At 41.2% G+C, this 24,898-nt stretch overlaps 1 protein-coding gene across 1 annotated transcript in view; it reads left to right on the top strand.

Moving 5' to 3' along the window:
• lrmda (leucine rich melanocyte differentiation associated) overlaps nucleotides 1–12,227 on the top strand; it is a 245,390-nt gene extending 233,163 nt beyond the window's left edge. The window contains exon 7 of the mRNA XM_088086693.1: nucleotides 10,838–12,227. Coding sequence (XP_087942819.1) covers nucleotides 10,838–10,917 — 80 coding nt within the window. The 3' untranslated portion in view covers nucleotides 10,918–12,227. The remainder of the gene's footprint in view (nucleotides 1–10,837) is intronic.
• Nucleotides 12,228–24,898: the final 12,671 nt, after the last annotated feature.

Consider the following 24,898-nt stretch of genomic DNA (forward strand, 5'->3'; position numbering starts at 1 on the left):
GAACCACTTATCTGTGCTTTTTCTTTTAATTAGAAATCCTGGGTGTAATGAAGAACACAATCGATCAATGTCAGGCCGTGTGGTGAGTGGTGATTTGTGATCCACGTGTTGACAGAGAAAATGAGTGCTTATGATTACTGGCGTCATTAGCGGTGTCATGTGCCCTTAAGGGTAGACAAACCCTTTCAATAACTCCTGCAGTAAATAACCAACTTGTCATTATTGTGCTTACTGAAGAGCTGTTTTTTTGTTTGCAAGGTGTTGTCAGTGAGTTGGCTAGATGAGAGTGGATGCCTTTCAGACGGAGCTTCAAGGGGACTCACGACTTTTTAAACTGTCTCAGTCCCCCGCCTTAAACCACCCTCCTCTTATCTCCCGACTCCAGAGCTACTGTAACCAGTGTTCTCTCTCCTCGCTGCGTGTGGAATAAATGTCACTGAAATTAATTTCGCCATTTTTTTTTTCATTAGACCCCCCACAACGGTAATCTCTTTCTTCAGTCAAAATTTATGTGCCCCAGAATTCAATTTCCTTCTCATCCTCATAAGTTGGAAGTACAAAGACTGATAGGCATTTATCTGGTTATAACTGTAATTCACCCATCAATGAATAATGCCATCCTCAATTTAAAGTGTTTGATTATGGCCATTTAGTGAAGTGACAGTGATGGAGTGTCACGTTTCAGACGTGGACCAATGTTGCAGATAAGTTCCAAACATAACCAATGCATATAGCTTTGCATGTCTGTTATTGATTAATGTTTTGTGCTATACTTTGATTTTTTTCTAGTTTAATTTCTCAATATTGACCCCTAATCACGTGACTTCTCTTCTACCTCTCAGTTGCTGCAGCTTATAAAATCATACAGAGTGTGTTATTGTTGCACTTTAAAGAGAATCATGTGGCAAAATCAACCTGGTATTGATCAGAGCCGGTTGAGCCACGACCAAGCAACCTCCCCCTGACAGCCTATCAGCCTGTGGCAACAGCAAATCTTTCAACTCTCCATCTCCCACACGCACACACTCTCTCTTTTTTTTTATCCTTTCTTGGCCCTCTGAGTGTGAGTGTGTGTTGTTTTTACCTGAGTCATGCTCACAGTTCCTAAATCTCCCCTCTGTCTCTGTTCAGTCTCTGAAGTGAAATGAAATGAAAGTTTGCGCTGCGACAAGGGAAGCAAAAACACAGTACATCACAATGAATTACAGCTCAAGAATGTGTTTGTATACATTGTGTGTTAGTATATATACTGTGGTGGAGGGACATGACGTTGGAAAGGGTGACGGGCTAACCGCTCACTGACTGACAGGAAGTATACAACAGGGCAGGCAAGTATTTGGAAAGTCTGACGTCAAAGCCTCAACAAATGTCAACAAAGAAAGCAACAATAATGCTTCTTGAGTTTAACGGACAGGTCAATAGAAGCTTGTTAAGCCAATATTATTACCGCATAGTATAAACAATCCAGGAATTGATAGGTGTAGTGCATACCTCTCCTTATTTCTTTGAAATGGCACCGTGTACTGCTTTTTTTTTTTTTTTTAAATTCATGCTGGATGTTTTACTGTCCTGCGTTCCTTGCTATGCACTCCTGGCTCGTTCCGACTTCTTCTGTTGTAGGCAGTATAATGCCCTCCTTCCTGTCTCTCCTACCCTCCTTACATCCCTCTTTCTCCCTGCCTTTTCCCCAGCCTCTGCCTGGGTGAAAAATGGGGCGCATTTCCCTGATAGCCTGTGTGGATGTGGAGAGTATAAATGGCTAATGAATTACAGATGAACATTGACGCAAATTAATCTTCCTGATGTCCCAGGGTTATATGGCAGCTATTTAAAAGTTTAATCAATACGCTGAAGTTGAGAACATGCAGGCGCTGCAGTTGTTTGGCCGCAGTAAACAGCCAGGAGGGGAACAGGGAAGGCCCGAGCCCAGGGCATGCATCATAATGACAGCTATTTATGTTTAATGGACAAAATATTTTTTATTGGGAGAGGACAAATGTCAGTATAATTTTCAAAGTTACGCGCAGGAGCTTTGTTTGAGACTCAAGAGAGATGGGTGACACCTCAGCTGTTAGAGCTAATTGACAGAGGAGCCTGTTAGTGGAGTAAAGATGGAGTTTGAGCATATCATATTAAGCCTTCATGTCTATTGTGAGAAATGTGTATCATAAAAATGATAATAAGATGGTCCTCATGTTGGTGCCATCAATACATTTTACTTAAGTGACTTTACTTTCTTGCTCTGCTTTTTTTTGGTTCTTCTCTGTTTCTTTGGCACACACACACACACACACACACACACACACACACACACACACACACAGAGTATACATACTGTAGCCATGTTTGTTTAGATATACAGCTTTCATTAATGTACCGGTAGTTTGCATTTAAAGTTTTTGGCAGTAAATAAAAATGTTGTTCATCATTTTTTCAATAGTTAATTCACTTTTTTAAAGTACAACTCTACACTGACATAACACCACCAAAGTACAACAGCATTAAGCAATTAAAACAGATTATCACATGTATAACATGATGATGTAAAAAACTGTAATATGAATGGATGGATGGATGGATGGATGGATGAGCTCAGCTTAAGCCACATCACTGATTTCATTGGGTGTTTGATTGGCCTACATTATTTACTTTGCAATCGAACATAGAGCAAATTCATGTGCACATACTTAATGAGGGATTTTGGAAATATATAAAGTGGAAACAGATACTCTATAAATGGTATTATCACAGTGCCCCTGTGACAAAGACAACTAGTTTGTTTTTTATGTTTCATCCAGAGCCTAGCAACAACCAAGCGGATACTTCCGTTGTTCCACCGTACGCCGTTTTCACTACAGGTGATTGTAACTGCAAACAACTTACACTGCTTATTTTTTTAAACCGTGGCAGGCTCCTGATAGCTGTACAGAAAACCAAAAGAACTATCCTCTTAAGCACTGGAAATTGGTGCTAGATACCTTTAAAGTATCCACCAAAAAAACCCAGTACCAAGTAGCATCGAAACTTCTACAATGAAGCAATAAGTGCATTTGATCCTTTTCTCTGCCCAGTTCTAGAAAATTTCATTATTTTTGTTATTATTTTTTCTAACAAACAATCACTGATAGCAGTCTTCCATTTGGCCCACTACGGGCTGCTACAAACCATACCACCTGTAGTGTGGTGAAGTCAAGTGTGGTGACTTTGACATAGTTGTTTGTGCAGTTATTAATAAATATTTTATTAATTTGGAAACTTTCACAATCATTTGTGTAAAAATCATTTTGATGGGGAGGAGTGATGGTGGTTTCTATTCAGATGATGAGTATTACATGAAGAAGAAAAGGGGGTATCAAATCAAGTACTTTATTGGTATCAGTATTACTTTAAGGGTATTGGTATTGCCACTGATATTGTAATTTTTTAAATGATGCCCAGCCCTAATGATCTTTATGTTATTGGTTCACAGTGGTTGACACACTTCCTCAACCTCTAAGTGAGCCCTCATTTTCCCAGGAAATCATACCCAGTGGCAGCAAGACTTGCATAGCAATTGCTTAAAGGGAACCAGTCCAAATGCTGGTGATGCCAGTATTCTATAGCCATTACATTGTACAATCAATATTTACTGCATAATGATAAGTTGAAGCAAAAAAAGTGTCTATTTCCACTTTAACAAGTACTTTCAAGAGAAAATACAAATGAGCAAGCTGACATATGCTGACACACACATCCAGCATACCAATACTAAGTGAAACAATATAATTTTTCTCCATGGCAATGGGCTGTGTGTGCCAGCCCACCTCTCAGTAGGCTGAATCACAGTCCACTGGCTGTTGGTTTATGGGACGCAGGGGGGTTATCTATCTGCAGGCCTCCCTATAGAGAGGAGGTGGCGACTCCATCTCATGACGTTGGGTTGAACTGATAAAAGGACAGCCGGAGATGGATCGTGTCCACAATAATAGCCCTGGCTCACAGCAGCCTACGCCCCAAGCTCATAAGTCACTCTCGCACCAACTCTTATGGATGCTTGCCCCAAGCTCCATCTGACCCCATCCCCCACCTGCCCGGCAGTGTTATTTCAGCCCTTGGAGATAATACAGAAAGTGTAATTGCCTTGTTAATTGGCTTTTTTTCTCATTGCATTTTTTTCCTGATGGATGGCAGCACTGATGGAATTGCTGGCTAAGTGGCCAAACTAGAGGATGGGACCGAAAAGCAGAGGAGGCAAAAAAAAAAAAACATACCAGAGTCAGAGAGCAAAAGAGAGTAATCAAAGAGAGCAAATAAGAGAGTAAAGAGCGTAGAGAAGAAGGAAGATGGATTGGAAGCAGTTGAAAGGAGAGGGGAGGATAGATATGAAAAGGAGACAGTACGAGAAACTAGGAGTGGAGGGAGTGGATTCATGCCGAGAATAGATAACCTTGATGTTAAAAGCTACATCCGTCGGATGTGTCTTTCTGTGACATATTGATGGCCCTTGAAAAGAGTCAAGCTGATTTTATGCAGGGAACAATCATTAAACCCACTCCATCTCCCTCCTCTCTTTGACTCTGGCTTTCTCTCTTATACATGTGTGTGTGTGTGTGTGTGTGGGTGTGTGTACACATGCACAATTTACGTGTGTGCTGATTAAATGCAGAGATTTGAAGAATGCTATGTGAGTTAATATGGTGAAGAATCCTGAACAGAAGTACTAGTTCTAATGCTAGGGATGAATTTAAAAAAATTACCTTAAAAAAAAAAAAAGAAGAAGAAATTATCATCCTGAAGCTTATAGTATCTCAATATTATTACCTGACTAGTACTTCTACACACTATCAGGCCACTGGGCCATTTTAAAGTCTTGACTACCCTGAAGTCGTTGTCATCATTATCACTACTTGGTTTCTGCACTTGGCATATTTCAGGCCTTGACTTTTTCTCTTGTCATTTGATAGTCTAGCATGTCTTTAAATGTAACGCAAAAACTAGGTTAGAAAACTACATTTATCCCCTCAACTTGCCTCCTTGCATTATTAAAATATGAAAAGATATATTTTTAAAAAGCATATTGCCCGTTGGTTATAGCTGGGGAGATTAGCTCTTTTGGGTGTTTCCGTCAGTGCCGATCAGAACCACAGGCGATAAATAACCATGCCTCCTGCCGAGTCATTTAACGCATGTGAATGCCAGTGGTCACCTTTCCCATTACATTAAAAAGCCAGATGTTAGCTGGTGTTAGCAGCTTTTTTGTGCAGTGGGAAAGAGGCTCTTTATACTCAAACTGGACCCTAGATCCAGACATTTTTTTCCCCTAATTTCATCCCTAACTGACCTTTAACTTGCTAGACTAATGCAGTGTCTTGGCCACAATCTCTAAGGCATTGCAGATCTACTTGCAACGCATTATGCAAAGGGAAGCATAAAGCTTCGCCTTTCTAGGGACCTGTCAGTTTCAGGTTGGCTAGAGGGGGTCTCATTACAGAAAACATATCCTAACTACTTGCCCTATCTTCAGTGTCAAAGACAGGAAAAATCCTATCTTCTTATTACAGAAGCTTATTTGGCTGTATCCTATATACAATACTATCTCAGACCTCCTATCTTATCTCGAGAAATCCTAAATTTGATTCTTCAGTCAGAATTCCTTCTATCACGCCTGTTTCTTTTACAAGGACGTACTGGAAGGGCACTTGATTGGGACAAGCTGTAACATAAACAACTCTCACTTGAGGGAGCCTGGAGGCTCAGTGGATAGAGTGGCGCCCCATGTGGAGGGGTTGTATCCTCGCCACAGCGGCGGCAGGTTCGATTCCAGCCTCAGCCCTTTGCTGCATGTTGCCACAAAAAAATCCTAAATGTCATCCTAAACTGTGATAAGATAGGATATTTAGCTTTCCAAACTCACCCTTCTATCCCTGCAATCTACTATTGAGGCTCATTTACTACAGACTCCCTTTACATATGGAAATAGATACTTCAGATACTTATTTCAAATGTTAACTTCAGTGACCACATACTTCAATACATCCTTTATGATGCCATGGAAACAGTCTTTCGATGGAACTAGTGAGCAGAGTCAAATGTTTCAGACAACAGCAATAATGTACCTGGATTTGAGGAAACGTGCACCAATACAAAATAAATGAACAAAGAGAACAGACCGAAGTCTCTGTCCAGGTCAGTTTACATATCGAACGCTGAGCATAAATGAGCTTTTAGTGGTAATCAGTGTTTTCTAAATATGAACCGAAACACACTAGGATTTTTCAGCTTTTTAAAAAAATCATACACAAGAAACCCCCATTAAAAAAATACAAGTGACTGGACTTCTGCTATCTATTCAGCAAGATGAAATTAGACTGTCTTTCTACTAAATTGTAAATTATTTTGATATTAAGTTTAATTGAAAATGTAGCCACAGGGTATGCAGTGGAAAGACATTTTTAGGAGATATAAATGTACTTAGATACCCAGGAGACAGCTCAGTTAGGGGAGTTTCTGCACAAATTGAAATGTATGTTGGTAGGAGTTTGTCCAACAGAACCAAGAGCATGAGCTGGACTGCTGCCACTAGACACCTCAGGACCTACTTACTGACTGACACGTATTGATCAAGAACTTGTAAAACTCTGTTATATATCATGCTGATTTTTTCACAACAAGGCAATGAAGGATCACAGATTGCACCTGCTGTCAGAACTCAAGTCCTCAGTTGTCTGATTGGTTTATCTGACTTGTACTTTATGTAGAAAAATGATATATTCACAAGAAAAAACAACTTTTGTTACCATATGTGTTGATTTGATATTTGAGCTCTGTACATAGGAGACTTTATACAGCTGGCTTACTCACACTGTGGCAGAATGGCCCATCAAGCCCCCGTAGAGAGGACACATGCTTTGGGTAATCAGCTCTGAAAAGACCAGACTGTCTGACGATGAACCCACTCTGCAACATTCACCAAGAGGAAATACAAGATACACGTACGGCCTTTTAATAAAGACAAGAGGGTTAGCTACTCCCCTTAAAAACAACAAGGTGCTGCGTGACATATGCAGAACAAAGGCCTGATTGTTCCTCCGCTGGGGCATGATGGAAACAGTAGCCTCCACATCACTTTGTTAATCTGTCACTTTAATGGCTGCTCCCACTGTTCTCTCTGTGTGCTGTGTTTGTGTGCAGGAGATGAAAGTGTGCATGGGTTTGCGATAATGTGTATATGGCCGAGAGTGTGGGTGTTGATTCAAGAGTGCTCATCCATGGCTTAGGATACACAGAGGATATTGTAGACTACTGGGTTTGGCACTGTACCACTTGTTATTAAGTATCTGTTCATCAGGCGGAACCCCACAGGCGTGAGTGCGGCCTCAGAAGGCGTTATGTAAGAGTGAGTTTGGCTTACTTATTCCCTTCTGTGTCTCCAACCGCCCCATCTTTCTCCTGGTTTCTCTCGTAATAAGAGCGAGCTCTAGCTGTGAAGGGAATGCAGCGGACTGGAATGTGTTTATGCACAAAATACACTGCCTAATGTAGTGCTGAAATGCATCCGGAGCTTCTGCCAGGTTGCACAGAAAATTAAGAGGCACATTGTGGCACTTTTTCACCCAGTGGGAAACAGGCTTCATCCCTGCCTTTGTTCTGCCCCTTCCCTTAACTTCTCCTTTGATCACAGATTTAGCTTTTTTGTTTAAAACGCTGTTGGAGAGTTACTGGTCACACATCGCCAGAGCTTTCTGATTGGTGCCGGAGAATCTCCGAACGTGTTTCCCTCCAATCCTTCTCGGTCCCTACGGGCTAGTGACGAGCTCAGCAGAGTGTGAAGGCTTGAGGGGCCTTTAGCTTTAGTTCCCTCATCTGTGAAGGTTATCTCTGAAAGGCTTTGGTTGCAACCTACAAACATATCCCCTCTAGGTAATGTCTTATAGGAGTCTTGGTTCCGGTACCTCAGTGGGGTAATCTCTTTAAGGGCCCCACACTCCTGGAGAGAGTGAGTTTCTCACCGGGAAAGCTGTGAATATGTGAAAGGCCCCAGCGCCCATGTGATCAGAGCGCTCTGAGACACCCGAGTCCTGTGGTGTCAAGCCCAGTCTCCAGCCGTGGCACCTATATCCCCAGGCAAACCACGGCAGCTGGAATTCAACCCCCCCCCTCCGCCCCAACTACCTCACTGTCAGAGAAGCACACACACACACACACACACACACACACACGTATATAAACCCCTCACACACCGGGGGAGCAAGCAGGCATGGAGCTGGTCCCGGATTTTATCGGAGGTGACAGCTCCTCACACTTCAGTGTTTGGATCACCTCAAGTAGCTGGGCTATGAGGGGAAATGAGCACTGCTCCACTACAAAGTCCAGATTTAGATTGACTGAGCTTGTCCTCGGGCCTGTGGGCTGCTGCTGCTGCTGTACTGCTCCTCCGCCTGACAGAACACCCACCACTGCTGCGAGGGACTGGTGTGTGTGTGTGTGTGTGTGTGTGTGTGTTTGTGTGTACATACTGTATATGTGCGCATGTGTGTGTGACTTGGTAGAGCCTACTTTGAAGAGTCAGAGAGAGTGGGGGAACGAGAGCTATGTGTCAGGTTTGGTTAGAATTGAGGGTGGCATCAGAATATGCTTGGCACTAATATGGCACCAGTATCTCTGTCCCCGTCTCTGCTTTCTGTCACTTAGTTGCCTTTCTCTCCCCGCCCTTGACAATGTCTCTTTGGATTATGTGATTGGACTTAGCGCTGGGAGCACCCCTCATCCCTCTGCGACACCGCCTCTCCCATAAGTCTCTCCTTTTCTGCCCTGTCTCTGGCCCGCCCCCCCCCCTCCTGCTATAATACACTTGATGTCTGTTTAAAAAGCCTGGCGAAAGCTGTATCTGTTCTGCTGTCAGAGGATCATTGACAGCACTAATGCCACTTGTCCTTGCCTCATTTGGTGAGAGGTGACACCTTGCCGCAGCCCAGCCGCATTCATCAAGTGGCATTGGGAGTGCTGTGACATCAGAGTCAGAGCAGACCAGCCACAGAGCTGTGGGCAGCCCTCTCCCTGGACCACAACACCTCTCATTACAACAAGAAAGCACTGCGGACCGTCTCGGATTCATCCCCTGAGCTGCGTAGAGGACATGCTGCTTCTTGTTCAGGATTCTGGTTAAATCATTTCTGTTGATTGACTCCAAGAGCTCACCTTTGCTTAATTTACACTGTCGATACTATAGAGTAGATACATATCATTCATGCAACTTCTTTGTAACTGCGGCAGTGGTATACAGTAGCAAGTTCTCAGCTCCATAATCAGTCTGTATTATCGAATGTGTTTGTATTACATGAACGTACACAAACACCACGGTTGCTGAGATTTCACAAGAATCTACACTTCTTTACCAAGTCTATTTCAAAATTCTGAAAATGCAGCAGCACTTGTTTTCTCTCAGTATCATAGATATAGGGGATGTATGGAGTTCTTCCAGACCCAAAGGGTTAGTGTATACACAAGTGTTATAGTCAACATGCCAAAGAAAGAAGAAGAAAGCCTGCCGCCATGGAAGAAGAACAACATGTGTGCAACTTAAGCAACAGCTCTGCGTCGACTTGTCTCAGGATAGCGTATTTTGTCAATTCTTTGTAATGGTAGCACCGTGTATTTACACTAGCTACAAATGCCAGCAGCATAACGAGGCACTAAGCATCTATTTTGCACTAAATGGTGCAGGTTTTGTGTTTTTTTTCTGGTCACTGAGGGTTGAAAAATATTCATCTTTGGATAAAACGCTGCACTTGTCACTTCTTTCCCAGTTGTGAAATCACAGTGAAGGAGAGGTGGGACATATAGCCTACCAAAAAGACCAAAGGGCTGAACAACAACAATGCAGGAAAAATATATCTAGATATACTGTAGGCTTTATATTGATATGTTTTTTTAGCCCACAAAATCTCTTGAACCCACATAGATTAGTACTTTGTTTGATTCACAGCTGATTATCAGTAATAAATAATAAAACTGAAATTGAATTTGATGTTTTTAATAAAGAAGTCCATGTTTAGGTACATGGAATTTATTATTTGTTTGTTTTTAACCATTGTATTGAATTGGATATCTAGAATCGTGGAATTTCACTCGTATTGGTATCCACTACTTAGTTTCAGGTATGTTGACATGCCCACTGCTGATTGAATAATTGTTTACTGTGATGGGTCGCTGTGTGTCTGTCTGTGTGAGTGTCTGTGGGTGGCTGTGAGCTTGTTACTGTCAGGACTCTGCCCTGAGGCCACACTGGCCTTTCTCTGAAACAAGCTGCTCATCCTGTCTAGCAACCCCTCTCATCCCCTACAAGGAGCAGACCCAGACCCTGTTAGGTCCTGCCAACCCGTAGAGTTTTTGTACAGTAAACAGTTTTGTGTTCATTCATCGTTTCTCACTAAAATGTACATTTGTGTCCTTAAGGTCTAACAAGCACATTTAATGCAGTTTCTTCCTCAGAAAATGTTAAGCACTGTTTTGAAGGCTTTGAAATGTTCATTGCCATCATGCAGTGGTTAGATCACTTTGTACATCATTTGTAAAGATCTCACCTCTCATATATATGGCTCAAATTTCCATGATCAAGAAATTACTTATTGGTGAATGTCAAGACAGAAGCTCTGCCGTCTGTCACCGACACTTTCCAAGAGATACAGTACAAATCCTGTCAGAAATGGTCGCTGCATATGTGCAGGTGTGAACCTGGTGGGAATACATTCGGATTGATTTCTCGTTCTTCTTTTTGCAAATAAATTTCTTGTTAATTATTTCGACTCCTACAAACAAGACCAACATGTCACGTGAATCTCTCTTGCTCTGTTTTTAGGAGTATTCAGCAAGTGCCGCTACGTCTACTATGGCAAGCACTCAGAGGGCAACAGATTCATCCGAAACGACCAACTCTGATGGACAGACAGTACGACAAAAAGAGGGACATGAGTGAGAAGGGATGTAAACAGAAAGAAAGAGAATCAAATCAGTCTCTATTGACTAAAACCAGTGGTGATACCAGAGTCACCTGATCTCCCAACAGATTTGAACTTCATCAGGAGAGTTTCTTATGTAAGAGGAATATGAAAGTTTGTATTCCAGCCCCATAGTTGTGGCCTCCTCTGCTGAGTTGGGTCCACCTCTGAATCTCTGCTTCCAGCTCAGAGTCAGAGATGACACTCCCACTGACATGATTGCCTCTAAGCATCAGCAACCGCACAACACCAGACTCACACATAACACACACGCAAGAGGAAGGACAGTCTCACTCTCTCTCTCTCTCTGTCATTCCCTTACCCGCAGTCTGCAACAAACACACCCAGCCAATTGCATCCTTTTCTTTGACAGCCATGATGGATCACCCGTCTACTACTGCCACTAATCAAGGGTGAAAGGGGTGACGGTCACACACCTGGGGCCTGACATGGACTCATCTCTCTCGTTCTCTCTCTTTCTCACAAAAACACCAAGTCACATAACTGCTGTTTAAAGCATTAAGATGTTGCAAGGAGTTTGACAGGACAAGGTGTAATACAGGTTTGGTTTGTTAAACAGGTTTGGATTAACATTTTTTGAGGCATGATCAGTCTATCTTGTTTAGCTTGTGGCAAATGCATTTTTAAATGTTCTTGAATGAATGTTATGTTTGTGTCTCTACCGTCCTCTTTAAAGTCAGACATGTCTGATATCTGAGCAATGATTCAGTCAATTTCTGTTGCAAGTATGAGTTGGCATGTGTGTCATTTTCTGTTAGAAATTATGCTTTTAAAGTCAAAAACATTCCAACAACAGCTTTAATGAAGAACCAAGTAAGCATTCCAGGTGTATTGTTAAGTAATATGGTGCCTTTTTCTAATGTTGTTTACTTTTCCCCTGTGTCTTCAATCAGTTGGCTACTTCCTACTAAAATATTGCCTTCATTGTATGATTATAAACAAAATCTAAGACATAATCTTCAAAAAAAGTCTCTTTAGTAGTACTATTCAAATGCACTCTTTTAATGTTTACATTTTGTAATACTTTTACTTTTATGATCACTATGCCTTTCTAGTGTACTTTAATGCGCTAAGCACAACAACCTGAGGTAAAGTTTTGCCATCTTTTAGCATCTTAAAGTTCTCCAGGCAGCCTTACAATCTGACATTTCATGAATGATGTGATAAAGCTGATCTGATATAAAATTGTATTTGCTAGATGTCTTCAAGTGATTAAAAGGGTTAAACTTACATGTGTTTCGTGTCAAACTGATGCAGAGCTTTACTTACCCGGGTCAGTTCCTTCTGCCACAGCAACACTGTTTTCATGTTGATCAAATGTCAATCATATTAATATTTTGTCCTGTATGAAGCCTATAAAAGATCTGATCAAAACTTTACTAGCCCTTACATCTGCATGTGGTTAAGAGGATGTCCCTGACTGACACATCTCAGGTCAAGTCATGAGTTTGATTGGATTGCCTCCGTTAGAAGTGAAGTAGCTAAATAAACCATAATGATGAGATTGAAAACAGAGAGGCCTGCTGTTTGGGGGATTTGAGAGAATTCATGTTGGGCTTCAGCCCAGCGTGTCAATCATTCACAGACAGATGAAGGAAAGGTCAAAGATTGCCTCATGCAATGTTTGTTCACTGTTTTTATTTCTTATTTCTATTAGCTTAAAGATTGTGTGCATGTGAGAGTATGCATGCTTGCTTTCATGAGCTGATACACCACTTCCTACAGGACTGTGTGACCATATTCCAGCTGACATGCCGTTCAGGAGCCTGGTCACTAGTGCCGGCGTTTCAAAATGACAAGGTTTATTTGTCTGTGTTTTGATATGCTCAGAGGAAACTAGGCCTGACAGCCGGAGGAGGTAGGAAGAGGGGAGCCACAACAAGTTCCCCCCCGCACGACACAAAATGTCATCCTTCCCCTGGCTGCGGCGCGCGCCCAGCCATCCTGCTGAAAAGAGCAGACATTTAAAACTTTGTGACATGTGTCACAGGCACTGCCATTGAGCCAGTGCCACTGACAGAGCTGGAATTGACAGGCCCTGAGCCACCGGAGCTGGCTGGGGGACACACCGAGTTTGGTGTGTGTCACTTCCTATCCTCGTCAGGGACGCATCCTGAGCTGCCACACCAACACAAACTGCATTATGGGATGGGCGGAGAGTGCCAGAGTGGGTTGACATATGCTTGACGTGCGCTTTTGTGCATGCGGAGGGGATGAATGGGATGCCTGGCATCACGGACAGTAGATTAATTAAGGTGTGAGCCGCAGCCATCTACCTGTAGGCGATGCCCTCGTTGACCCTCAGCTCCGTCACTGCTGCTGCTCCTTGGGAACTTCCTGGCTGAACAAATGGCATGCCACTTCATCAGAGCAGATCAGTGACATTCTGCCATAGTGGCCCTGCAGGCTCCTCTACTAGCCACTGTGTGTGTCTGTTTGTGTGTGTGTGTCTGTGTGTGCGTGCACTCAGAAATAAGGTATAACTCTGTACCTACATATTTTCTGTGTGTATCCATGCTTCAGTGAGTCACAGCTGGATGTGTGTGCAGAGAATGTCTGCAGTGAATTTTTGCTGTTGCATTTCATTTGTTTGTCATAAAAGCACAGAAAACACAATAAAATATTATGCTAAATATTTAAATATATATATATATATATATATATATATATATATATATATATATATATATACACATATATATTAAAGTCTAAATTGATATTACTACTAATTAATAATTAATCATACTTCAATTAAATACAATTCAGTTTTATTTGTATAGGCCTTTTGGTTTAGCCTGACAACTAAACCAAAAATTGATGTAGAAAATGCATACATCTGCATTTTTCACCCTAAGATAGGATTTAACTGTTTGATGCTTTAAATTTTATGGTGGAGGATCCCCCATACCCCTGTTCAATATGTGTCCCCCAATGTTGAAACAAAACTTATGCTTTACTAAGTAATACATATAGTGTGTACAGTATTTTAAAGTGAAATTGTAACACATCGTTTTCAGATTCTGGGTTTTGATAACATTTTTAAGCATACTGTAAAATCTCTGAGCTTTTATATTTCATTGGTGGAACCATTCACCTCCCCAAAAGGCACACCAGTGTGTGAGTCACTGTCAGAGGAACTAACGACCAATCACCCCATCACAACGTATCAGCCCACAGCCTGATGACTGATTGGCATGAGCTAATGCAAATTTACAAGAAGGCAGAGGGAGAAAAAAGGGACTTGTCTTTATGAGTGACAACTGGCCACTGATAGCAGAGCAGCAAACAGGATGGGGTGAGATTTAGATTTAACTGTCCCCCTGGCTCTAGAAAGCTCTCTCCCCCTCCCTCTTTTCCTCCCTCTCTCTTTCTCTCTATGTCTATCTGACATACAAACTCTTTCCCTCCTGCACCTGAAGACATTTGGCAGCACACGGCTGTCTCGCTTGATCCAGAGAAGCTGAAGGGTGGGGGGAGAAGAGGCCCTTATTTCCGGGCCTGGTCTTAGATGAGTAACATTTGTCATTCAGGGTTGTGCTGTAGTAATTAGCTTGTCAGTGGGCACCAGGCTGAGCTGGCTCTTTCTGCTAAGAAAGATGGACAGACTGACACAGGAGCTGACAGCCAGTCGATAATGTGGCAATTAATGTCATAAATAATTCCACTGCCAATTATATCAAAATGGACTCTGTTCTTTCACAGGGCCTGGTACTCCCTTATCATTTCCTCTGATAAGGAGAACAACCGTCTTCACCCCCCCCCCCTATAATTATAGGCCTTTTTATATGGAAATACAACTCTCCCCACATGTTTATAGCACAGAGGTGAAAAGTGGAAAGAAGGAGACATGGACAATAAATGTAACATGCTAATGAATCTGTGTTTTGTGCCCTTTACCTTGGATGTTTCAACGGGTCATATAACAAGACCTTGAGGCATTCCAAATGTCATTGGCATGTACAAAAGAGAAGGAAAAAAAACTTGATTTGAAAATACTGACAATTATGTGAGAGAGATCGATCTCAGCTGATATTCTAAAGGTTGCAAAAGCTTAACCAACAGTGAGAATATTGATCCTAACGCCCCATCACTCGGTGGGAAAAATTATATCCATTCTCTGTCTTCAAGATGCAGGTCAATCAATTGCAGCAGGTGAGAATACACGATGAGCTGGAATCAACAAGGGTTCACTGAATAGTAAATGGGCCGCATATTGAAGGGAAATAAAAAGGGAAAAGTAGGAATTTGCTTTGAAATGCTTATTATCCAGCACCTCGGCCTGTTTTCACGGGCTCATTTGTCTCGACAAGTGACTCAGTCACTGTGAACGGTCCCCATCAGCCTGACACTAAACTCTTCCTGTGAAATGTATGAGCAAATAAAGTGAGCTCAGCACATGTAAAGCCCTCCTAATGCATTGTAAAACAGCCTTAAACACATCAGATGTATCTTCGGGATGGGAAGGTCGCTCTGATGGTAATATATGGCCCGCGCTGAGAAGTCTCAAGGTCGTGTCAGATTCGCCTACATAATGCATGATTTCCCGTTACTCTTACAGACTCCAATCATGCCTCGCAAGCCTTGAGATGAAAATTTTACTAAGTAAATCAGCCACCTTGCTGGCATTTCTATTACCCCTCTGTGTGCACTGACAGAGAAGATGAATAACGCTAAATAATAACATGTGGTAACAAATCATATTTACTACTCATGGAGAGAAAAGCTGCAGCGGATGTAAAACCGTTAGCTGGGTTTTGTTATTCTTTCATCTTGCCTGTATGGATTTTGTTTTGTTTGTTGTGTGTGTGTGTGTGTGTGTGTGTGCGTGTGTGTAAATGTGTTCTTTGTACTTTATGGAGATGAGTGTGTCACTCCTCCACTTGTCACTGTCCTCTTGTTAGATTGTGTGCGTAATTATTGTGTCATTTATTGCACGAGAATTGCTTGCTTTGAATAAAGCAGTTAAATGACCCTGTTAGCATAATTAATTTAACTATCCTGAGGGGCTGCAAAGTCGCAGTCTCATGAATATTAATCATTGTCAGTGTCAGTGCTAAATATTGTACAACAACAATGCAACATGTTTTTGTTTTGAAGTGAAACATTGTTTGATGCAATTTTTGAGTGAAATTTGGACTCTTTGTTCCTGAATTACTTTCTCTAAAATGTCTTTTAACAGTAGCACATTTACACAGAAGGAACATGTAAAACACTTCCCAATGGCTGCATGTTATCAGATGAATATCAGAAGAGACACTTTCTGTTTTATTGCTTCAGCCACATCATTAAAACAACGACTACATTCATTTGGCAGACAACATACAGTAATTATACAGAATGGTATGTCACAGGACATGCAATGTTGGCATTTTAATGTCCGCACCCCAAGGCCCTACAGCTCTTATTTAACATGACACAAATCATCAGCCATTGATTTCACACGCTTGACTTGAACAATCAAACCTTTCAGAGGAAATTCCTGGAAATATTGGCATTTACTTTCTACAAAGTCCTGAGGGTGAAAATGTGGATTGTGTGTATATGTGTGTTTGTGCGTGTGTGTTTATCCGACAAGTGGACATGAACACGAACCAGAAAAAGCCCTCAGGAGAGACGGGGTGACTTTCTCACATGGGCAATTCTGTATGACTCCATTGAGGCACAAGAGAATACTTGAACAAACAGTGTACTGTGCATTGAGCTAAGTGATGTGTACCTACCAATGATATCACACTTTGTTGTGCAACTGGCTGCTGCAGTATGTGTGACCAGCAGATGCAGAAATTACTCCTCAAAACAGAGGAGAATATTTTCCATGAATGTCTTTCAAGTGTAAACAATGTCGTGAATTTCATATGACTACACACTTTATGGGCCCCGCAGTGGTGTGACCTGAGGGAGGAGTGTGTTGTGTTGCATGTAAGAATGTGTGGTATTTCCTACGGCACTCCGATCCTATCTGTGGGGTCCTCTGGAGGGCAGCCTCTCAAACGTCTCAGCTTGGCCTTGGCCGATGACAGTGACATACAGAGGCAGTCGATTTTATCACACATGGCTGTGACTAATTGTGAGGAAAAGGTGAGGAAGACCTGTTCTGGGGCTATTCCTAAAGACATGGAGATCCAGCCCAGCTCCCTGGGGTATGGCTTAGCACAAATGAAATCCTTGAATCATGAATACTTTGAAGGTGAGCAGCTATTTACTGCAGCCGATCTTGCTTTTATGGGAGTAATATTGGTGGTCAGAGGTAGAAAGTCTTGGTTTTAAGTATGTTCTTCCTCTCTGTGTAGAAAGCATTTAAAGGAAGCTTATTGACTTTCATTTGTCTTCTGTAGTGCAGGGACTTGGCTGCTTGTAATGTGTGAAATTGATGAAATGCAAATAGATGTCATCGGGAAAAACTTCAGATAGAGTAGTCCAGGGATGATCTTTATTAGCAGGCCAGCCCCAAAGTTAGCACTGCCCTGGTTCTGTAGACAAAAAGCCAATGGGATTTTTCCATTGGACTTTGGATTATTCCAAAAAACAAGCTCTGTGGCCATAAAAAAGATTGACACTTAAATGTTTTGTTCAGCAAAATAATCTTCACAAATGAACATCAATTTTATGATTGATGAAGTGTAAATGCAGAGGCTAGAAGCTAACGGCTAATAGGCTATAAATAAACTACACCACAGTCACATGACTCCAGCATTGACACCAAAACCAAGCTGTAAAAAACTGTTCGGTGCAGTTCAGCATGATGACATCCTGTAGTCTTGTTTAGCCAGTTTTTAGCAACGGCCTTTTTAAAGACGTGTTGTGCTTAATGGCATATTTTATATCACTGAACAAAATTTGAAAATGTCCTAAACATGTGTTAACCACCAATCTTATTCAAGCACCTAACCAAAGATCTATTCAAGAAACTCACTGACTAAAATGCTAACTAATTTCAGAGTTTTAAGACTCATTCCTGCAGCAACATAGGCAACGAATTTGAGGTAGCTACTACAACAGTACAGTTAAATACACCCATCACATTAAAAATACAGTCAGTCACATAACAAAGTTTGGTAAATAGGGCTAGATATGTGAAACTTTGAAAACAAAAATCAGTCCTTTGATACTATAACAAGACTTTGAGTTCTGTCAAGTTGTAGTCTACTTGCTAATTGCTAATGTCGACATGTGAAGCTAAGCCTTACATCGGCAATGCTAACATGCTGATGTTTAGCAGATACTGTATTATTAACCATGTTCACCGTGTTAGTTTACCATGTTAGCATGCTAATGCAGTTGAGTCTATTGTGAAATAATGGCAATAGTTTTAGTTGGTCCAAAACCAATGTATTAGACAAATATCAACATCACATCATCAACATCATCATCAGCACCAGAGCATGAATTTCTTTTAAAAATATATAGTTATTTGTCTTTGTACGTTGACAAGAATTTATGTGCTGGTGCTGCAAGTTGAAAGTAAGTGTAAGCAAAGATGTTCTCTCAAAAAACTATACAAATCATTCACCATTTCAAATATGCATATGGTGATTTAATGCCAACAGCAGAAAATATTGAGCTTCTCGCTAGAGTTAGTTTGAATGTCCCTGAGCTAGAGGTTTATTGGTTGTTATGCTTCTTCTTCTCTATGTGTGGGTAAAGTTCAGCCGTGAACCCTCGCATTTGGGTATTAGCAATGGGTTTTTTTCTCTCTCATAGACAGGCTGATAGGTCTAACCTTGTCCGTCTCTCCAAACATATTGATTAGCCTGTGAGAAGAGAGAGGCTTTGAGACCGAGTGCAGAGGCTAAACCTGAAGTAATTCACTTCCTACTAAAAGCATCCCATTATTTCACAATGAGGGACTGTATATTTTTTAAGCTATAAATATGTTTGAAAATGGCTAAGCTACATTTTCCAAAACCAAATAATGATTTATATTATTAGACAAATGTCACTGCAATATCAGAATGATGATTGGCAACATGGCAACCCAAGATGTCTGATTTGAAGACATAGTCTTGATTTCACGATAAAGCACCAGTAACAATGACAGCCTTCTGCAAATTGAAGAGTCTGCAATTGTTTGTGTGTCAGATGGAAAATCCAACCATCAGTGACGGGCTCAGAGAAGAAGATTCCAAAACTTTTCCAGAAGAAAACACATTTCAAATGGCAGTGGCAGGCAGAAAAAAGGGAAACGCCAACCTCTGTGCCTTTGTTGTTCTCCTTTAATTCTGTTAATCGCCCCCAGGTAAAGATTAGCTGCTCTTGCCAATTTAATTCAGCCTCAAATGATTCTGCTACAAGGTCACTTTTTCTTTTTCTTCCTCTCTTCCTCCGTCTCTTTATTCACCCCCTCCTTGCCCACCTCCCCCCCTTCCTATCCCATCTCCCTTTCTCCTCCATTTCTCTTTCCGTGAGCAGGATTGAGTTGTCATGTAGTTCTAATAGGCAGCACAGGGAATCATTAGTCCACTTCGGCTCCCTGACTGATGGGTATTTCACTCCAATCATCTGAGTACCGTGCGTGTGTTTATGTAGGTGTGTGTATGTGTGCGTGCGGAAAGAGCAGGACTGCAACCCCCCCCTCCAACACACACACGCACACACACGCATCCTCCGCCTCAGACATCACCATCCCCCCACCCACCGCTGCATTGTGCGCCTGCTGCTATTGACGGAGTGTCAGAGCTGAGGGGAGATGTCTTAATCAACTTGGACACACTGGGCATTGATTTGACAAGCTGCTGTAATGACCTTCTTGTTTGCGTAAAGGATCACTGTTTATCTGGGCCACAACTGATGCGCTGAGCATGCCTCATTGTCATGGAAACTATTATCACGGCTGAATTGGGATGGGGCTCAGTCTTAGGATCTCGCTTTTTCTCTCTGTGTCTCGCGCCGTCTCTGTCATGCGCACAAACACACTGTCTCTGATACACACGTGCAGCATATTGATACTGATATGTTTGGGGTGTCCAGACGTGTGTGTGTGTGTGTGTGTGTTTGTGTGTGTGTACTGTACATGTTTGCTTGATGTTTAACACCCCCAGTCGAGATCCTCAGGGGTCAAAGGAAAATGCTATAATTGGTGTCAACATCTTTCACATCAATGTTATGGAAATCATTACAGACTGGAAGGATTGACTGAGAGGGCTCAATAATCCCAAGACGGTCGTTTCATTTACCTGCCTCTCAGCTCTTTCGGAAAATTATTTTAAACGTTGTAGCTCATTGATTTACTAAATGACCCATAATGACATCTAAAACGGACAGTTAATTCCCAATGGGAAAATGAAGAAGAGAAAAAAATGTATAGTCATTTTACAAAGATAAGGCAGATTGTTGTTTTGAGCTTTAAAAATGCTCTGTTTTTAAAATGTTATATGATTCTCACCTTGATCTTAGAGGCTGTTTGACATTGATATTTTTAATATAAATTATGATCTATCAACCAGCTCGTGCTTAAAGATGAACAGAAAGATTGCCTTTGTTTGTGATCAGGCATCAACACATGAACCTGGTTCATGGCCACCGACACACCCTGCCGCCTTAAGAAGAAGACACTCTTGCTGAGTCGATTTGCAGGGATCTCAGGTTCAGGGTGCTGTCAGCTTCTGTCAGGGCAATCAGCAACACTCAGCCTCCCCTGAATAGCCTGCACAGCAGACGGTAAATATTATTGGCATTCTGACACCCTCTCGCTGCGACCAAGTGTGTAAAATTGTTAATAAGGAACATGATGGGGCCACTGCATGCTGTCGTGAGAATGGAAAAGCTTGCTCTTGTTGGCAATTATCCAAATAACAGGATGAGGCGTCTGAGGACAGGTGATTTAAGTCCTCAGCTGAGTGCTGGAGAGGTTTGTTTTGGCAGGGAGGAAGTGAGAGAAAAGTCACAGAGGTCACATGGTAAACATTGTCCTTGTGCTATATCCATCAATCCAGCTCCTTATAAAATGTACACGAGACCCTTGTATGCACTGTTTGGAAAAATTGCTAAAGACATGGTCCATAGACGAGGCACTTTAACACTTGAGGGCTATTCTACATTATGTATGATAGTCATCTTAACAATACTAAAACAGGTAAAGGTTGTTGGTGTGTCAGCTTTAAGTATGGCTGAGAACGAGCTGCTTGTTTACTGAAATCCACTGTTATTAGTTATTTCTATGCCTCCCCCTGAAAGTCTCAATGTGACACTGCGATAAGGCAAACAGTATTCCTTCCCTTGCAAAGAGCACGTAAGTCATTACTTTTAAAGGCACAGTATCTCCAAGTCGCAGAAGGACACGTTGATAGCAGAATAAAGTACACAATCGTAAACGTTTATGCCAGTGTTTCTCACTGTATGATTACGTTTTTATGGTTCATGTTCTGATATGGCTTGTTTTTTCTGCCACTGCCAAAGCAATGAGACAGGCCCAGAGGTGGCATTTCTCCTCTGCTTTATGGGGGGGAGAGATGCCTAGAGGAGAGTCCTGCCCAGTTTCATTCGGTAAACACACTGCCAAGCTAAATGGCTGATCAATCAATTTCAGTGGGATCGATCTGCATCAGTTCTGCCCGCATGCACACACCCGGAGCCACTTTATTGTAAATCAATCATTTTGAAAACAACTCACAGAGGGGCCCGTCCTCACTAACAAGCCATCAATTCCAGCTGCCTGTGTAGCACCCTTATCAGGCCACAAATCAACAGCCACACAAACATCTGCTCCATTTCCATCGTTTTCCCCCGCTGCCTCGCTCTGTCTTGTACCCCCGCTCTGTCGCCGACGCTTGTCGTGTTTTGATGGTGTGTCTGGCGAGGAGAAGAGAGGAGAGGCTGCGAATCTTCACCACACCACTTAAGATAACCCAAGGGTAATAGTGTTTGCACATTTGAGAGAGAAATGAGGACAAATGCCAGGGTGGGTCATACATTCTCCTTCTGACCGGCTGTTTGACGTTGGAGTGTGAAATTGCACACTTCAGCTGAGGAGCGTGGAGGAGGAGGAGGAGGAGGAGCAGACAGGGCCCAGAGACTTATGAGATGTCCACTGATTTCTAGCTATGAGAGAGGAGTGGGTCGATGTCTGAGAAGTCATCCTGCCTCATCATAACACCTCAGGATTGGTGCTGCTCATGATGTTTGAAGGATTCTCAGGAGATATCGCAGTACCCTTGACACAGGCGAGACAGTGTTTAGAGCCGTGTATCTAGAAGCAGATTATTGCAGCTAGAAAGTTGCTGCGTTACATGTAGGTTAAAAATCCTTTAACCTTTAACACTTTTTAATGACATGCTTATCACTGTCCAGCCTTTGCGTAGACATGTTAAAGCTCCAACAGGGGAAAGAGGATTACTTTCTTAATATACCATTTGCCCCTGGAATAACTGTATCTGCAAACCCAATCCACATTAAGATGCTCCACATCCCAATGTGATGCCCAAACATTTACAGCACTGACATGACAGCACAGCGAGATACCTGGTATGATGTCTTTTGCTCATCTGCTGTCACTGTCTCCATGGAGATATACGAGCCAGTGTGGACAGAATGTGATTCGAATGCTATTCCTACCCATCACTGTGGATCCCTGTTGATTGACAGTCTGACAGGTGAAAGTGATGGAGCAGCTAATAGCATGTCAGTAAACGTAAATCAAGACTAATGCCAAGCTCAATGGATAAGCGGATTGGCGGCGTGACTTGGACCACGGGGTCACCGTCCCCTCTGCAGGGTGGGGATTGGTAAAATACAATATACATTTATCTTAGGCTTCCCCTGGTGATAGTCAAGGTCAGGCACAGGGTCTGTTGCAATTTTACAGTACCTGTCTATTGTATACACACTGTAAAATGGTGAAGCGACATGTGAATGCAATGATACTTCTCTTGATTTTTGCTGTTGTTGTGTATCAAAAGGTACTGGGTGAATAGTGATCTGTTACCAGATTAAATCCTGTAGGGCGACTGGAAGTGCTCAGATCAGTTGCTTAAAGGTCCTGCAAAGATCAGCCCCCTGTTATGAGCAAGGGCCCCATTTCTACCATATTAAGCAAAAAAATAAATGTTATTTCAAGTGATAAATTTATGTCTGTGCTTTTTGGTTTGTGTGAAAATGTTATATTAAATGTTATAAATGTTATATTATACTATGACTTTTTTGTGGCATACACTATGGCATTTTTTGCACTTTTTTTCATGGCATACTAAACATTGACATATGTTTATAACTTTTTTCTGGGAAACTACTGTAGTATGGTCTGTGCACCTTAAGTAAGCCTGATTAGGCTTCAGAGGGCACCAGGTGTAGCTCATTTATGCTACTCTATATACCATGCTAAACCCCAGGCTATGAAGACACTGCTCCTTATTCCTTTAGTGCTTATTTATTATTCATTCAGGTGTTTTCTGTGCTTCTTTTATTTGAATGCACTGGGGTCCTGTATGTGGCAATATGTGTTCTGATGTCGCAGGCCACATTGTTACTGGCAAGCACACTGGGTTGTGAGGGCTGATGTTAAAGAGATGAATGCCTGTTCCTACATTGAAGTCCGTTATACACTGTGCGATTTTAAACTGTTTCACTCGTAAGATAACCATCGGGGCAGAAACGTGGTGATATCTTTTGTTGTTGCACAGTGACAGTGGTACTATTATCTTTTGTGATTTTTCTTTTTTTTTTGGAAGACTTGTTGTACTATGATCTTTTTTTTTATTCAGTCTGTATTTTGAGTTTTGATGATTACTTTGGATGTTGTGCTATACTATGTCTTTTTTTCCATTTTTGATCAGCATACTAAACTATGACATTTTTTAAAATCTTTTTTTGAACAACATAACAAACTATGACATTTTTATAAAATTTTGGACGACATAGGATCTTTTGAAGGACATACTATACTATGACATTTTTATAATTTTTTTGGACAACAAACTATACTAGGATGATTTTATTAATTTTTGGACAACATACAATACTGCAACACTTCTATGATTTTTCTGATAAAATAAATTACTATACCATTTTCATCAATATTTGGGTGGAAAAAAAATTCTGGGATATTTTTATCAATTTTTGGATGACATACTATACTATGATGTTTTTATGATATTTTTGAACATATTATACTCTGACATTTTTAGCGATTTTTGGACAAAAGACTACAGCTATGACATTTTTCAGTTTTTTGATTGACATGCCTATGATGTTTTTATCTGTTTTTGGACAAAATGCTATCCAACGACTTATGAATTTGAACGACATACTATATTATGACATTTGTATCAGTTGTTGAACAACATACTGTGTCATGACATTTTTAAATCAGTTTTGGGATGACATACTATACTATTGATTTTTTTTAATCAATTTTTGTACAGACATATTGTACCAAGTCAACTTTTCATGATTTTGGACAGCATACTATACTGTGTCATTTTATTATGATTTTGGATGTAGTTTGTCTAAAGATGTCAAAATGACATGTCAAAAAACAGCTAAAAACCGAGATACAAAATAATATAGGATGTCACAACAAACGCCAAAAATCTCATTATAAAATATGTCGAACAAGCGACCAAAAACATCATAGTATAGTATGTTGACAAATGTCAAAATATGACATAATATAGGATGGAATTATCTGGCATTTTTTCAACTTGCTATATTAATGTGATTTTCGTTATTTTTGCATTATTCTATGCTATGGCATTTCTCGGTACACTATTTTATGGGCTTTTCAGCTATTTTTGGGACATGTTTTGACATATTTCACCATATTGCTTTTTCACTATATTGCCTTTTTTAGATATTATTTCAACATTGTATGCTCTAACATGCCTCTACATGGTATACTTAGCGGTTTTCAGCTGTTTTTTGAACATGTCATATTTTGACATTTTTCATCATATTATAATATCGCTTTT

The sequence above is a fragment of the Plectropomus leopardus genome, chromosome 13 (assembly GCF_026936395.1).
Source record: "Plectropomus leopardus strain MGB_pleo_1.0 chromosome 13, ASM2693639v1, whole genome shotgun sequence".
NCBI lineage: Eukaryota > Metazoa > Chordata > Actinopteri > Perciformes > Serranidae > Plectropomus > Plectropomus leopardus.